Here is a 16,569-nt window from a genome sequence, read left to right as displayed (position 1 = left end):
CCGAGAATAGGGTGGCGGTCACTTTAAACAAAAACTAGGCACCCAAATTGGAGTGCTGCTGCTGCTGGGATCAGGGTGCAGGGTGCAGATGGCACAGTGGGTTACTGGATGAAATTTGGAGAATCTGAAGGACGGTGCCACTGTGTGCCCTTTTATTTGGCTCCACGGGACGTCTGCATGAAAACATGCCAAGCCGTGTGCCAAGCCCTTCCATTTTCATTTCTCCAAAAATAGCAGCAGTCCATTTCCAACAAGTCCGTTCACCAAAAATAACATTCCCACAAGCCCCACCAAAGCAACAACAGAGGCTTTCAACCACCTGTACACATGGAGAACCACGTTAACCCATGCACAGTTTATCTTCGTTACACGAAACATAAACAATAGGTCTTAATCTCCAGGACTGGGCTTATATGACCAACAAAACAAAATAGACTGCCAGCTATTCTTTAAATTTACAGTCCCACTGAAAACGAGCCCTTCAGCATGTAGTTTATGAGGTTTAATCCACGAAGCTTGACGCCAGTGGTACGCCGCGCACAATAAAGCAAACGCAAAACAGGTGTTGCTCCGAATGCTTCAGGCTCAGGCCTGAAATAGAACACTGCAGGCGGCAGGGCATGTTCAGACATGTTCTGGCGGGATCCAGCTCACCTGGGCGCAACCGCTAGACCTGCCCGCGCTCTCCAACGATCGATACACTGTCTTTCGCAGACAGAGAGCCGCCGGGCCGTGACAAGGAAACAACGGGACACAAAGGGCCTCCTCGACGGCATGTTGGTCTCACTGGCAGCCGTTCCCCGCGTGCCACTGTTGCAATGATGCCACTTCCACAAGACTAATTTATCTTGATGTCTTTATGCAAGAAAATAGAGTTTTAGTCATTTTTATTTTATTTTTACCGCTTGGTTTTTGGACAATTTTTGCAGGTCATGCATGTTCATTTTCTATTTTCACCTTTTCACTTCAGCACTAAGTGAAGTGACTAAGTGAAAAACTCATACTGCATGCGAGTTTATAAACAAATATTTTTTGCGAGACTGCCTTTTATCTTTTGTAGCGTATAGAAAGCATTTTTCTTGGGACACCTGATCATTCAATCTTACAGACAAAAGTCAAAAGAAACTGCTCTGTGTATAAAAGTGTTCACACTCTCACACCCAAACCTTAAGGGGTAATACAGTGAAATTAATTAAAAACAAGGGACTATTGCAAATAGTAGAAACAGCGGTAAAAGTGTGAAAACCTGGCTGTGTTGTCATAATCAAAGTCTAATGCTAATGTTACTTCTGCAACACCATATAATATTGACCTTTGCTTTGCAGCTGTTTCTGTAAATGGCTTTGGATCAATCATAGTGAATAATAAAGTGAATTATAACACTCCGTAATTACAGTTTACCAACCCTGACCCTCCCATATACTCTCATCTCGGCCAGGCCAGCTCTGTTCTTGTAGCCTCCAAATGATAGTGCCAAGAAAAACATTTTGCCCCCTTCCTGATTTCCTCTATTATTGCAAATTAATCACACCAAAGAGTTTCAGATCTTTAATCTAAATGTAAAGAGAAACTACACAAAAAAACATTTTAAATGATTTAATTTCATTCACCGGGCATTTCACCCATGTGAAAAAGTATTTGCCCCTTTAGTTACTCAAACAATTTACCAAATTTATTTGATAATTAGATCCAGATGATTGAACACGTCACCAATATGTAAGGGACAATGACTGAGGGGCCGGGCGTTATGCAGTTTCAATGCTTCAGGTGGAGGCAGTAAATTGCAGAGGCGAAGCAGTGGGCATTAAACTGCGTAACACCAGGACCCAAGGTCATTATCCCGCTTGTACAACATCTTACCAACAAAAAGCATCATTCTAAAATAAACATTTGATTCAAATGTCACTGTATTAATGCTACTTAACCTACTGTACTGTAGAAAGGTTACTTAAGCATTCCAGTAAATAACCCAAACCCTACAACACTTAGCAACAAATGCGTTTCACTAGTCCCTCGGCTCAATCGGGTTAGATAAACAAGCTTTATGCTGGGTTCCCTGTCACTCAAGTTTCCTTGTTAGCATTAAGATTCAGTCTGGTTTTCAGTCAAATGGCCTCACAGCAAGTTTATTATCACGGATAGCCAACTACTGAATTATTCAAAACAGGGGCAAAAATATAAACCAAGCTAATCATTCTCACAGATAATGACACACACACATTAGCTAGAGAACCAACATTGCCCCGTGTTAATTAAACAGGCTAGGTTGATATTTGATATGAGGGGAATGATTCCGTAGGTTATTTTACTGGACAGTTTGAATCAACACTAAATCAAGCCACGATTAGTTCAGCTACTCTATACAGTCATTCATGGACACAATTTAGCCATTTATATCAAAAGGACACCAGGGTAGGTACACTGCATTTTACTTCATAGATCTTTTGGTAGTTCTGCGTACCTACGATCCTCAGATTTTGCATAGTTGTCAATGATTTTATGACCCAGTTTTTTATCAATTTTATATCTACCACTGTCAGTATTTCATAGCAACATCATTTTCTTTCTGGACTAAGGCATGGACAGCTTGAACCATGTAGGTCTGATCATCTGACTGAAAACATACAAAACATCAGGATGTTTATGCTAGGTTCCCTGTAACTCACGTTGCCTCACATTCTGTTTGGTTTTAGGTCAAACTGTCCCACAGCAAGGTTGTTACATAGCTAACTTCCAAATTATATTTAAAACAGGTGGCTAAACTACAAACCTAGCTAATAATTTTCAAAGATGAGCTACAAAACCGTGTGAATTAGCCTAATAGGCAAGCTTTTACAGACTACTGGCAACACGAAATCAAACTACGATTAGCTGCACGACAGTCATTCATGGAAACCAACTGAAAATGCTTGAGTTGGCAGTGTCCCTGAAGACTGTGTGGCAAGTGTGATATTGTTGGCTGACAATTTTCAACAAAAAGAAAATAATTGTTCACCATTTTATGTTGACAGGCATTGATTTAGAATCGCTGCTTTTAACAATGCTACTTCATAGCCGGGCTAATATGGAGTAATAACCATCCTCCCAGCCAATCAGAATTGAGGATTTAACCAAGCCATTGAACTTTAATATCACTCACCACACAATTTCTACGAGCACATTATGTCAAGATCAAAGGAAATTCCAAAAGAGATGAGGAAAAAGGTTGTTACAAAAGCCATTTTAATCATCCGGTATTCCACTGAACCACAGTGAGAGCCATTAGCCTATCTCCAAATGGAGAACACAGTGATGAGTCTTCCAAAGTTTGCCAAAATTGCCAAATGTGCCTGCCAAAATCTCTCAAAGGGTGCAGCGACAACGCATCAAGGAAGTCAGAAAAGATCCTAGAAGAACACCCAAGGAACTGAAGGCCTCTTTATGCTCAGCTAAAGTCAGTTTTCATCCTAAATAGGATTAGTGGGAGAGTAGCAAGGCAGTAACAGCTGCTAAACAAGGGAAGCATCAATGCTCATCTTACATTCACAAAAAAAGCACCTGGATGATCCCAAATCATTCTGGGATGTTCTATGGACTGATGAGTCAAAAGTGGAACTTTTGTGGTCCCATTATATCTGGTGTAAAGGGGGGCAGCCTGTAGCGTAGTGGTTAAGGTAAATGACTGGGAGACACAAGGTCGGTGGTTCTAATCCCGGTGTAGCCACAATAAGATCCGCACAGCTGTTGGGCCCTTAACCCTGCATTGCTCCAGGGGAGGATTGTCTCCTGCTTAGTCTAATCAACTGTACCTCGCTCTGGATAAGAGCGCCTGCCAAATGCCAGTAATGTAATGTAATGTAAAGGAATGCAGCATTTCAGAACATCATACAAACAGCCAAACATGGTGGAGGTAGTTTGGATCAGGACCTGTACAACTCATTATTGAAGAAACCGTAAATTCTGCTCTGGACCAGGAATCTTTTAAAGAGAATATCCGGTTGAGCCGCGGTGGCGCAACAGGCTAAGACACAGCAGACTTGCGGTTGCAGTTTGCACACCGGGGACCGGGGTTCGATTCTCCGTCCTGCCAAAAGCCAAGTTTGGCCGGCTCATGTGGGGCAGCGATAATTGGCTCGCTGCTCCAGAGGGAGGGACTTGGCAGGGTTATTAGATCGCCGCACAATAAGCACCTCGGGCGCCTCGGAATCACGGCAACGGGCACGAGACGAGACGGCTTGAAGAAGGCGTGTCGCTCTCATTCCGGCCGCCGAGGGATAAGATGTACGGGCGGTACATCTTATACGACTACCTCCAATTGAATCAGACGAGGTACAATTGGCTACCAAATTGGCAGAAAAGGGGGAAAAATCTGAAAAAAAAAAAAGAGAATATCCGGTCATATGTGAGCTGAAGTGTAATTGGGTTATGCAGCAAGGCAATGATCCAAATCACAATAGTGAGTCCATATCTGAATGGCTGAAAAAAATAAATAAATCATGTTTTGGAGTTGCCTCGTGAAGTGACTTGAAGATGTTGTGGGAGGACCTATTATGAGCAGGTCATGCAAAAAAATTGACCAATATCTGAATTAAAGCAGTTCTGCAAACCGGTGGGCTAAAATTCCTATGCAAGACTTCCTATGAGATATGAAAAACTAATATGGAACTAATATAGGAAGCATTTGGTTGCAGTTGCAATGGCTGCTAAAGGTGGTGCAAGCAGTTTACTCGATTTAAGGGGCCAATTTCTTTTTACACCTTTACTCATTAAATAAATGAAATGATAATTTAAAAAAAGGGTTTGTGTTGGTTTGTCTTTACTCAGGTTCCCTTTGTCACATGTTGTCTCAAGACCTAAAAACATTCAGTGTGACAAATATGCGATAAAAGAATAAATCAGGAAGGGGACTACTGAGGGCAGTGGCAGGAGAGCACTTGGGCATGCAGTTACCAGTAGGTCTGTTGCACTGTAGAGAGGGGGGAAAAAAACTTTAAAAACCACACAAAATATGCTTCATAAAACAGTGAAATAGTCTTCATAATCCACTAGCATCTGTCTTGGAACTCTTTAAGACTGACAGAGCACTAACTTGAAATCGACCAAACTAAAGACCAAAAGAGCTTAAAATATTGACAAGTCCCATCTTTCTTTTGAAGTGAGGCTTTGAGTTATCTGGCTTAAAACAATTTTATATGTTTTTTTTCTCTCATGCTTATCGAGTTCTTTAATGTCCATTAGAGCATTTTTTTTTTTTTTGCCAAAAACAACAAAATGTAAACCAAAGAATCTATTGCCTTGAAATATTAGCTAAATCAAAGTGCTCACACAGAACAAAAAGGACATGACAGCAGATTATTATTATTATTTCCCGATTGTGGGGCTGTGGCCAGGCAGGGTAAGGTTCAGGTTTAGTTCCCGGTGGCTTGTATGATGTTCATATGGGCGTATGATCTTTGTTTCATCCAACTGAATAAGCAGGAACTGTGTCAGTTTAGCCCGCTGCTGTCCCTGATGCTGCCCTACTTACAAGCGAGTGGTGGGTGGCAAGCTGCAGAACCGTGACCCCTTTCCCACTGCAGCACTGGAACCAGCCAATGGGAAGTCAGCTGGAACCAGCCTATGGGATGTGGGCTCATGCACTAGTAGGAAAAGATTCCTCAATGTGTTGTAATTTCAATGAATATCCTTCCCCACCCATTTCTATGAGTCCCATCTCATAGCATGCACACTTTCAGTACTTCATCAAAAATCAAGCATTTCTTCTATACCTTTTAAACAGACAAATAACATTTCCAAAAGCTAAAAAATGTTGACTGTGAGAACACTGCCTGAGATTGTTTGGAAATGTAACTGAAAAACGAAATGGCTTCCAGAAGAGAGCATGCACTAGTCAAAACGGGGTCTTTAAAGCTGTGAATAACAGCCCCAGAATTGGTCCTGCACCTGTCGTGTTTTGGCCCCATGCCACGAGGAGCTCATTCCTGACTGTTCGGACAGTGCTCAACCAATGCGGATCAATGCCTGATTCAAAGCTCTCAATGGCACACCGGCTACGGTTTCATTAATCAGGGGCCATTAACAAGAGGTCATGTGAGCTCATTGGTTTGTGTTTCCTGCAAAAATAGCTGATCGATGAACAGCAAGGGCGTAACTGCAAAAATGTTTTGATATGGTCAGTGCACAGACCCCCTGCACACGAAAAAGGTGCCCTCTACAGTGCTGTGAAAAAGTACTGCATTTTCCCCCTCTCTGATTTCCTCTATTATTGCACATTGAATGGTTTCAGATATTTTGATAAATGCAATATGAGACAAAGGGAGCCCATGTTAACACAAAACACATTTTTTTACATGAAAAAGTAGTTGCCCCCTTAAACAACTTTAGCAGCAAAAACTGCAACCAATTGCTTCCAAAAATCAGTCTTTCAAATCGTCTGGAGGAATATTAGTCCACTCTTTGCAGAACCGTTTTATTTAAAACAATTCGGGTGGTTTTTGAGCATGAACTAAGGTTGGCGATTAATCGAATATGACAAACGTTGTGCCAAAGGAAGTCAAAGAAGGCATTATGAAACCGAGAAACAAAACGAAAATGGTTAAGAGACATCTGCCAAACCTTAACCACAATCAACTGTTTGGAACATAATTAAGAAGAAAGAGAGCACTGGTGACCTTACTAATCGCTAAGGAGAGGTGTGGATTTGTCAATGACCACTGTCCACAGAAGACTTCATGAACAGAAATACTGAGGCTACACTGCAAGATGCAAACCATTGGTTAGCCGCAAAATCAGGATGGGCAGGTTACAGTTTGCCAAGAAGTACTTAAGAGCAACCACATTTCTGGAAAAAGGTCTTGTGGACAGATTTACTTATATCAGTGATGGCAAGAGCAAAATATGGAGGAGAGTAGGAACTGCACAAGATCTTGAGGATTTAACCTTTTTTCTCTTTCATATGCTGAAGAGAAAACTTAAAGGGAATCGCCCCTGAAACAAGTATGAGCTAAAGATGGGTGCAGTACAGACCTGGTAGAGCATCACCAGAAAATCGCTGACTTCAAGCAGTCATTGCATGCAAAAGATATGCAACAAAATACTAAACATGACTACTTCCATGTACATAAGATTGTTGTGTACCAAACATTATGGTGCCCAAAAATGGGAGTTCTATGTATAAACACTGCTGCAATTCAGCAGTTCTAGCATGAATTGCTCATTTCAAGTCCTACCACAGCATCTCTATCTATTGGGTTCAAATCAGGACTAGGCCGCTCCAAAACATATTACATTTTGTTTATTTTCGGGCATTCATTTGTGGACTTGCTTTTGTGGTTTTGATTATTTTCTTGCTGCATAACCACCACTCTTCCAGTGTTCTCCATTTGGAGGAGATTGCTCTTACTATGGTTCAGTGGATTCCCAGAGCCTTAGAAATGGTTTTGTAGCCCTTTCCAGTCTGATAAACTTCATTTTTTCCTCATCTCTTCTGGACTTTCCTTTGATTGTGGTATAGTGTGCTTGCACACTTCACACTGATGGTAATGTTCAATAGGAGTGAGGTTTAGATTCAAAAGGGCTGGCAGCACTCAGGCCTGGGTGTGTTCAACCATCTGCATCTAAATTTGGTTAATTGGTTGATTAAGTAACTTTTTCCACAGGCTCCGATGCAGTTGGTTGAACGTGTGCAGCCCAGATGTTGTGACTGTGCAACTTTTAGCAGAAAACTCTTGTGGGAACAGAACTACTATAGCTGGAGAACCCATCCTCTCTCTACTGGCTGGCATGGTGTAAAGTAAAAGTAAAATGTAATAATCTAAGAAATCTATGACGGCAAATAAAATGGCTTGAGCAGGTTATAGTTTAAGGAATAAACTAGACCAAAAAAAATCCAAAGAGCAGAATGTATGCATATACCAGATACAAGTACAAAGGTTTTGACAACAGATGATAACCTTCTATTAAAAATGTCACAATAGCCTTCTATTACGTTTGAAAATGTCCTTCTTTCTATGAGCGCCAGCGCCTTTTAAAGATATTTTTTTTAGGCCTTTTTCAGCTTTATTGGACAGTATATAGTATCGAGAGACAGGAAGAATGGGAGTGAGAGAGAGGGGAAGACATGCAACAAATGTCAGACGGTCGGATTCGAACCGCCGACGTCGCGGCTCGCAATGAGCATGAAGCTCTACAGGCTGCGCCACCGAGACACCCCGCCAGAGCCTTTTAAAAATTATTTTCCATAGGGAGAAAGTGCATGCAGCTGCCTCTAGTGAAAGTGATGCACCTGGTGTCAGTGCTCCACGTTCTTTGTGCGCTCGCTTCGGTCACTGGTCAACTTTTCATGTTCCGACCAATCACAGCTTAGATGGGGCGGAACTTAAAAGCACCCTGACCCTAAATGTTGCCCGGCTTCATAACATTGTTTCCAAGAATATGGAGGAAAAGCGGTGTGAGAGTATCTATACTGGGGCGAGCATCCTTCAGTTTGTTGAACTCATGTCGAAAACCCTAAATAAATAAACAAACAACAACGAGTGACATCATTACATACATTAGAATGTTTAGGTAAGATGTTGTCATAGATACATAACCCACGTGCACCATTTATTTTGCGCACCAAAGCGTTTTTTTTCAGGTGCATCAACCCAGCATTTCCCAGCGCTCTGCCAGAGCTTTTTCTGCCAGAAAAGAAGCTTAGTGGACACAGGCCCTTAGGAAAGATAATATGCTGCAATTGTAAATATGTGGGCTTCCTATAAAATATGATAAACATTTTATGAGAAGTGCTTAAAAAATACTGCAATATTTCAGTATTCAATTCAAGCTGAAATTTATATTTAATTTCATTGTAATTTAATTTTAAGATATACCAATATGGTCTGGGCAAAAAGGTGGTGCAGTGTGTAGTGCTGTTGCCACACAGCAAGAATGTTCAGAGTTAAAATCCTGACTATGGCTTTTCTCTGGAGTTACAGTAGCATGTTCTTCCTATGTCCACATTTGTACCAGGTACCCTGGTTTCCTCCCACGGTCAGAAATTCAGGTTAGGTTAATCGGTCAGTCAAAATTGTCCTTGGGGAAAGAATGTGTGAGTGAATGGTGTTTGGGCCTGCCGATGGATTGGTGACCTGCTCAGGGTGTATTCCTGCCTTTCCAGAATGTCTGCTGGGTTAGGCTCCAGGCCCCCGCGACCCTGACCAGGAGAAGGCGGTTTAGAAATTGATGGCTGGTTGGACAATGTTCTATTTCTGATGGATTTTTAGGTAAACAATATAGTATAGCGATTTCACAGAGGTTTCCATTGTTCCGTTGGACACAATGGTCAGCTCTTTTCAACAGACTTACAAAACATTGCTTTTCATTGATCATTTTTCTTGAAAAAAAAACAAAAAAACATTACCACCCAAGGTGGGGCTGTAAATATCCAATTCTCACCATAATTTGGAATGTCCAATCATTTGCAACCGCAGGTGTGTAAACCCAATGCTGATATGGAACAGTACAGAGTGTACAGTTGCCATCTGTGGTTTGCGTGCATCTTTTCACACTGCAGACTACAGCCAAGCTTGCACAGAGATGAGTTGGAGGAAGACCTTTTATGTGCGGGTTCAGCATAAAGTCTTCGAGCTCCTAACCAGCTGAGTTTGCTGGAGAGAAATGTGGACCCCAAACGGACTGAACCCTCCCATACCCCGGGCGACGCAATCGGCAATTTTGTATTGCCCTATGGAGCTACGGGTCACAGTTGGCACTTGGTCGACTCGGTCGAGCATTGACGAGGCTAGCAACACTGCCAGAGGGTAGCGTGCTGCAGCCGTGTGTAGTTTGCCAAGTTTCCTTAATCGAGTTTGTTTAATTTGGGGTTTTTTGTATTCGTTCTTTTTGTTGCACAGCTCTGTGTTTTTTGGAAACAAAGTGAAAACATTTTCCTGGTAACCCCTTGCCTCATATCTACTGCACCACCATTCAGCTGAGGTCTCCCAGGGACATTTATTTCACATGCATAGCCATTTCTGACATAACACAGCCTTAAGAGGAATGAATCCTTCAAAAGACATTAAAAGAGTCTAATTAAGAAAAAGAATCAGTTGGATACAATTCAGGGTCTGCCATGCATTGGGTCCCCTGAACTGCATTTGAGAACCCCAGTTTAACTGAATGAGACGCAGCAAAAAGATCACTCAACACACAACACCTGATCAAACTTTGCAGTCCTCGCCCCCCTAAAAAATAAATGAATAAAAAGAAACATGCATGATCTGATACACAGGTCAATGCTGTTCTGAATAGACCTTTTGATCCCATCATTTTCTGGGACAATCTAGGGGAATTAAAATGACAAATTACGCAAATGCCTCCTGGCTCCAATCATGCTCTGCATGAACACATTACAGCAGGTCTGAGCTTTAATTCCCCTTCAATTTCGCTGAACACTCGGAGGATTAAATCCCCTTTATTAATGTGCGCTGATGGGGGGTAATGAAGGAAGAAGCATCCTATAATCCCGTCGGCCCTCACACAGAGAGGCTTAAACTGCGGTTTTTAATGTTCCCGCAATCACAACATGGGTTAGTTCCAGTGTGCAACGCATTTCAGGAAACGAGCGGATGCTTAATTGAGGTGTCGGGCTGAACCCTGGGCTTACCTTGTGCCGGCACTTCAGGACCACTCCATAGGCTCCTGTGGGGGAGAAAAAAGAAAGCAGTTCAATACTTGGGATCCCCCTGGTCTTCAAATGACAACAAAATGCTTTCTATGACCCATCCCTTTTTAAAATACAGCATGTGATACTTTGAACTCAAGTTGTAATACATTTAGTCAGTGTACTCTTTATATAATGGACAGTGCAAATGTAAAACAGAGCCAGGTGTCGGGATTTGGTGGCCCGAATCAATAATGTTTTTTTATTTTTATTATTAATTTCCATCGTTTGACATGTGTGCCAATGATCTGCACAATCAATAGACATGTAAACACAGTCATGTTTGGGAGATTTAATTATACATTTAATTGAGAAAAATCTGTTATAATCACTAAAATTACACTTAATGAAAAGGGATATACCACTCTGTCTACTACCACATTTTCTTCCAGGTAATTTTGCAATAAAGGCTGTCTAACAAAAATGGTACTTCAAGATCTGAAAGTCTGATAGGCAGAAAATCAGTGCACTGCAGATCATTGCCAAGAATATTCTCCCAGTGTGGTGCGGAAAATGAGAAGGCAACCCACACTCACAGAGCACTTTATTAGGAAAACCTGTACACATACTTATTCATGTGATTATTTAATCAGTGGCAGCAGTGCGATGCATAAGATCCTGCAGATATGGGTCAGGAACTTCAGTTAATGTTCACATCAACTATCAGAATCACTTTGACCATGGAATGATTGTTGGTGCAAGACAGGGTGGTTTGAGTATCTCAGAAACTGCTCATCTCCTGGGATTTTCACATACAACTGTGTCTAGAGATTGCCAGAGAATGGAGAGAGCAAAAAACATCCAGTGAGCAGCAGTTCTGCAGGCAGAAACACCTTCTTAATTAAAGAGGCCAAATGAAAATGGCAAGACTGGTCAAAGCTGACAGGAAGTTGACAGTACGCAAATGACCGCATATGACAACAGTGGTATGCAGAAGAGCACCTCTGAACACACAACACGTCAAACCTCTTAAGTGGATAGGTTACAGCAGCAGAAGACTTAAGTCTAAATAAACACCCAATATAATGCTCACTGTGTATATATCCACAGTTTTAAATAAAATGTGCACAATTTTGCAATGCAAAATAACATGCAAAAATCTCTGGATTGATAATCAAGGAAATGGACTGAAAACAGGTTGAGACCTATAATTTGTTTAAAGAGAATTTTTCCACCCTGTCAATTTTCAAGTCAGTAGCCATCACTGGCAGTTAATAAATGCACTAAAAGAGGACAAAGATGAGGGAAGCCACTGTTGGCCAACATTCCCAATTCAACCAATATGCTAGTCCAGTGCTACTCAACTCCACATCCTGCAGGCATATATGCAGATATTTGCTCCTATCATGCGCTACACCACCTGATTTTACTCATTATTTTACCTGCTTGGTTCAGCTAATTAGTAAAATCAGGTGGTGTAACGCACAGCTGAAGCAAATGCCTGCAGATACTGCATCCTGCAGGACTTGGAGTTCAGTAGCACTGTGCTAGTCAAATAAACTGAATGATAATTCTAAAATTCTGCATATAATAAACAATGTTTATATGATGTATACTTTCTGTTTAAACATATGGGAAAACTACATACTTTTATTTCAATACATTTACTCTCATGTCTCAATGTTTTTCATTTAGTAATTTTCTATCAAACACAAAATCCGGGGGGAAAGTCGGGTACACACCCTTTACAGTATAAATGAGGCCCCAAGTCCTGTGGCTGCAATTCAGCCCCAAATCATCACTGGGAAGGTTAGCATTAGGTTCTGTGGAGATTGATACCAAACATGGAATTTGGCTAATTCACATTTTGTTCTTGTTAAAAATGTTCATGTTTTCCTTTTTTCTATACATTCCCCTAAAAAAGTATTGGAACAGCAAGGCCAATTCCTTTGTTTTTTCAATACACTGAATACATTTGGGGTTGAGATAAAAAGATGAACATGAGACAAGATAATTTCAGCTTTTATTTCCTAGTATTTAGACCAAGCTGTGTTAAACTACTTAGAACATAGCACCTTTGGTATCAGACCACCCCATTTTAGATGAGCAAAAGTATTCGAACAGAGGGTATTTAAGTAAATTAAAATAAATAACACTTAATATTTGGTAGCATATCCCTTGCTTGCAATAACTGCAGTTTTGTTTTACTTTTTCAGTTATGGAGTTTGGGGTTGGGGGACGGGTCCCTTCAATCTCCTCTTCAGGAGGTGATATGCATGCTCAATTGGGTTAAAGTCTGGTGATTGACTTGGCCAGTTTAAAACCTTCCACTTTTTTTCCCTACTGAAGTATTTTAGTGTGTTATGGGTCATTATCTTGCTGCATGATGAAGGCCCTCCCAATTAGTTTGGACGCATTTCTATGTAAGTTGGCAGACAGAATGTTTTTGTAAACTTCTTAATTCATCCTGCTGCTACCATTATGAGTTACATCATCAGTAAAGATTGGTGAGCCCACTCCAGAAGCAGCCATGCAAGCCTCCACCGTGCTTCTCACATAACCTTGGATCATGAGCAGATCCATTCTTTCTCCACACTTTGGCCTTTCCATCACTTTGGTAGAGGTTAATCTGGGTCTCATCAGTCCATTAAACTTTGTTCAAAAACCTTTGTGGCTCAATCTCCGCACTTCTTTGAAAATTGAAGTCCAGATTCTTCCGATTCCAATTCTTAATAATGATGAGTGGTTTGCATCTTGTGGTATAGCCTCTATATTGCTGCTCTCTATATCTTCTTAGAACAGTTGATTGAGATAGCTTCACCCCTGCCCTGTGGAGATGTGTTGGGGGTTTTCTTCACAGCTCTCACAATGTTTCTGTCATCAACTGCCGTTGTTTTCCTTGGTCGGCCTGTTCGTTGTCTGTTACTCAGTACGCCAGCAGTTTCTTTCTTTTTCAGGACAGTTGTTGTACAAGCTATCCCCAATGCTCTCTGGTCTTAATGTTGGTTTATCTTTTCTAACACAAATGCTTCACAGGCTAAAACCAAGAGTAGACATTCAAAACTATTTTTGATCAATCAATCTAACAGGACACATGCAGGCAACAAGAAATACCTGTCAGTCACGTTACAATACTTTCGCGCACCTAACAATTGGGTGGTCTGACACAAATGGTGATACTTTCTAAGTTAACAAATTTAGATAAAAATACCAGGAAATAAACGATCGGATCTGTCATCTCATGTACATCTTTTAACCTCAAACTCAATTGCAATAACAAAGAAATGACCTTGCTGTTCAAATACTTTTTGAAGCGACGGTACATGGCTCAATGTAAAAATAGCAGCTCAATAAAAAGAGATACAAAGATTTCCATTACATACTTTATTCGTCAATATCTACCTTTAACATTTAAGCTTAAATATTTTAGCTCTTCAATATCTTACTAAATATTGAATCTCTAATATTATGCTGTTAGTATTTCAGCTTTGCTTCACTATGTACACCGACTACATAAAATATACTATGGTTAAATTATAGTTATTTTCTATGGCAGTGGCCCACACAGCCAAGAGGGCTGCACTGCTGAATCACGCTTGGCTTCTCAACTCCTCGTCTGTACCATGGCATCAAATCGTAATTTGTTTTGTTGTGTCCAAAGTTAACAGATTGAATGAACACTAGGTTCTATATCTTCTGGCATCTTTTTTAAACAAAATGTTGTGCTTCAGGCTTATGTACGTAACTCCATCTTTCAGATGTGATAATGATAATTGTGTTAATTGAGGAATGATACATAGGAATGTCACTTTCTATACTTTGTCACATAAAGGTACACTAGTTAAAATTTTTGTGTTAAAACATTGTTACAAGACCATTGTAAATCCTTTCCTATCGCTGAAAAAGGCTCAATGACATGTTGACTCACCCTCTGCCTGTGTTTTGTCATGGAACTTTAATTAGTTCCCTTTCTCTGCATTGTGTATATTTAACAAAGATCACACTTAGAATGAATGCTGTTGGTCTCAATTTTATTTACGTATAGCAAACCACCTCTATAGCAAGATGATGGTAATACTCCCAGAACAGGAAGTTTCCCAGACAGATATAGGAGTAAAAGGGGGAGGAGTCTACAAGAGAAGTGGTATTCTGATCGAGCGACACCTGCAGGACAGGAGGCATACAGCATGACATGAAAAGTTCTTCTACAATCTATAATCCTTAAATTCTGGTTTCAAAATATACAGTTGATGGGCCCTCACTCTGTACCAAAACATTGCACAGCTGTACAACAATTAATTGGTTGAAAAATGGTTCTAATTGCCACAGCCAATGTCGTGGGGGCTTATTCTGATTGTTCACGTGTAGCTGCCCAAATTGCACTCCAGACAAGCTATCACTGAAACTGTATACTATTGCTTATTATCCAAGCGAAGACTACATATCCAGTTATAAAACAACACCAGTTCACTATCCGTAGCAACAAGCAAATTAGCCATAGTTAGCTTGACAAATTTACAAATATCCACCTGAGGCAATAGTAGTACATAGTAGCGAGCATTGTGAGCATTGTTGCACACGCATTGTGTCTCAGATGGATATTTATAAATTCAGCAAGCTAACGAATAACTAATTTGCTTGTTGTTACCGATAACAAACTTGTATCCTTTTATGTTCGGCGAACATTTCCTTACTAGAACACTACGAAAAGACGACGGGCTCTGTCGTGTTTGGCTCTGTTGCGTTTGTCACTATCAACTTTCCAAAACAGTGCATGTTGTGGTTTGAGGGTGTTTGTTGCTGCAATTCCTCTCTTGACCTATTGTACCTTTAATAAAAATCACCTGATCACAAAATATGAAGGTGCAGATGTGCCATGAATCGGATTGTCTACTTGGCAAAGACATTATATAGTCAACAATGACAAGCAGTGACAAGTGAATCACCTGATGATCAGTGACATCCCGCCAAAATAACCCGTTTATGTTTAAATGGAAGAAAAGAGGAATGCGCTCAGAAATAATAGCAAATTACAAATGATTGATAAACAAAATATGAATATTTTATTTCAAAACACTAAGGGCTAGATTTACTGGGGGATAAAGTTTATGATAAAATCGCAATATCTATGTGGGATTTACTAAATGCTCGCAATGGGGCAAAATCTCAGCCTATTAGGATGTCATTTGCAGGGATGGTGTCACTCTACAATTTTCCTGTTAATGCATAGGCATTTATGCATAAGTATACCTGGAGTGAAGGTGCTAAAATACGGTGGAGATTATGAAAGTGTATGCTTTAATTAATGAATTTACTAAAGTATGCATCCCATTTTTGCGTGAGAATTCCTGAAAGAAGGCAGTAATTTATCGGTGCTGATATAGTCTATCGTTCCCCCACTGGATGCTGGATTAGCCGGGCTGTAGCCTACATACATTCTCCACAGTTACATGAGTTTGCATGGGGTGGAGATGAACAAATACATCCGATGATGCATACAGGTGTCTGGAAAGGAGATACGTTTCTACTAATCACTTCTACATTATAGACCAAATATGAAATTATCTTTGTAAAGACACAAGACAGATATTGATGTTATCAGCTTGCAGTTAGCAAAAGAAATGTGGTTCTGAATTTAAACAATTGCTCTGCATATGCCTGGACAGGGTAGCCTGTATTGTGCATACAGTTTAACCTTCAGGTGCTCCGTGGCCTTCTCCTATTACAAGTTCATCCATGTCTATTCCTTCCAACCGCAGTATGCTTATTTTTTATGATTTTTCCACATTAATATTACTTAATATTCATTGTTAATATTACTCAGCTACTGAATTGGGATGTTTGTACTCTGCCTACCACCTGTGTTTTCTGTCCTTGTGAAGTTTTTCTTTTGTGTGCCGCCTAACAGCATGCAATCTTTCCTTTGCATAATATAGGCATACTGTTCG

At 40.5% G+C, this 16,569-nt stretch overlaps 1 protein-coding gene across 2 annotated transcripts in view; it reads right to left on the bottom strand.

Moving 5' to 3' along the window:
* Positions 1-16,569, bottom strand: part of cdkl5 (cyclin dependent kinase like 5) — a 144,350-nt gene that overhangs the window by 83,576 nt on the left and 44,205 nt on the right. For both annotated transcript variants that reach the window (XM_061234360.1, XM_061234361.1), the window contains exon 3: positions 10,625-10,659. In XM_061234360.1, the coding sequence (XP_061090344.1) occupies positions 10,625-10,659 (35 nt within the window). The remainder of the gene's footprint in view (positions 1-10,624; positions 10,660-16,569) is intronic.

This window comes from Conger conger, chromosome 3 (assembly GCF_963514075.1).
Source record: "Conger conger chromosome 3, fConCon1.1, whole genome shotgun sequence".
Classification (NCBI taxonomy): Eukaryota; Metazoa; Chordata; class Actinopteri; order Anguilliformes; family Congridae; genus Conger; species Conger conger.
This window is presented reverse-complemented; position numbering and strand designations above follow the sequence as displayed.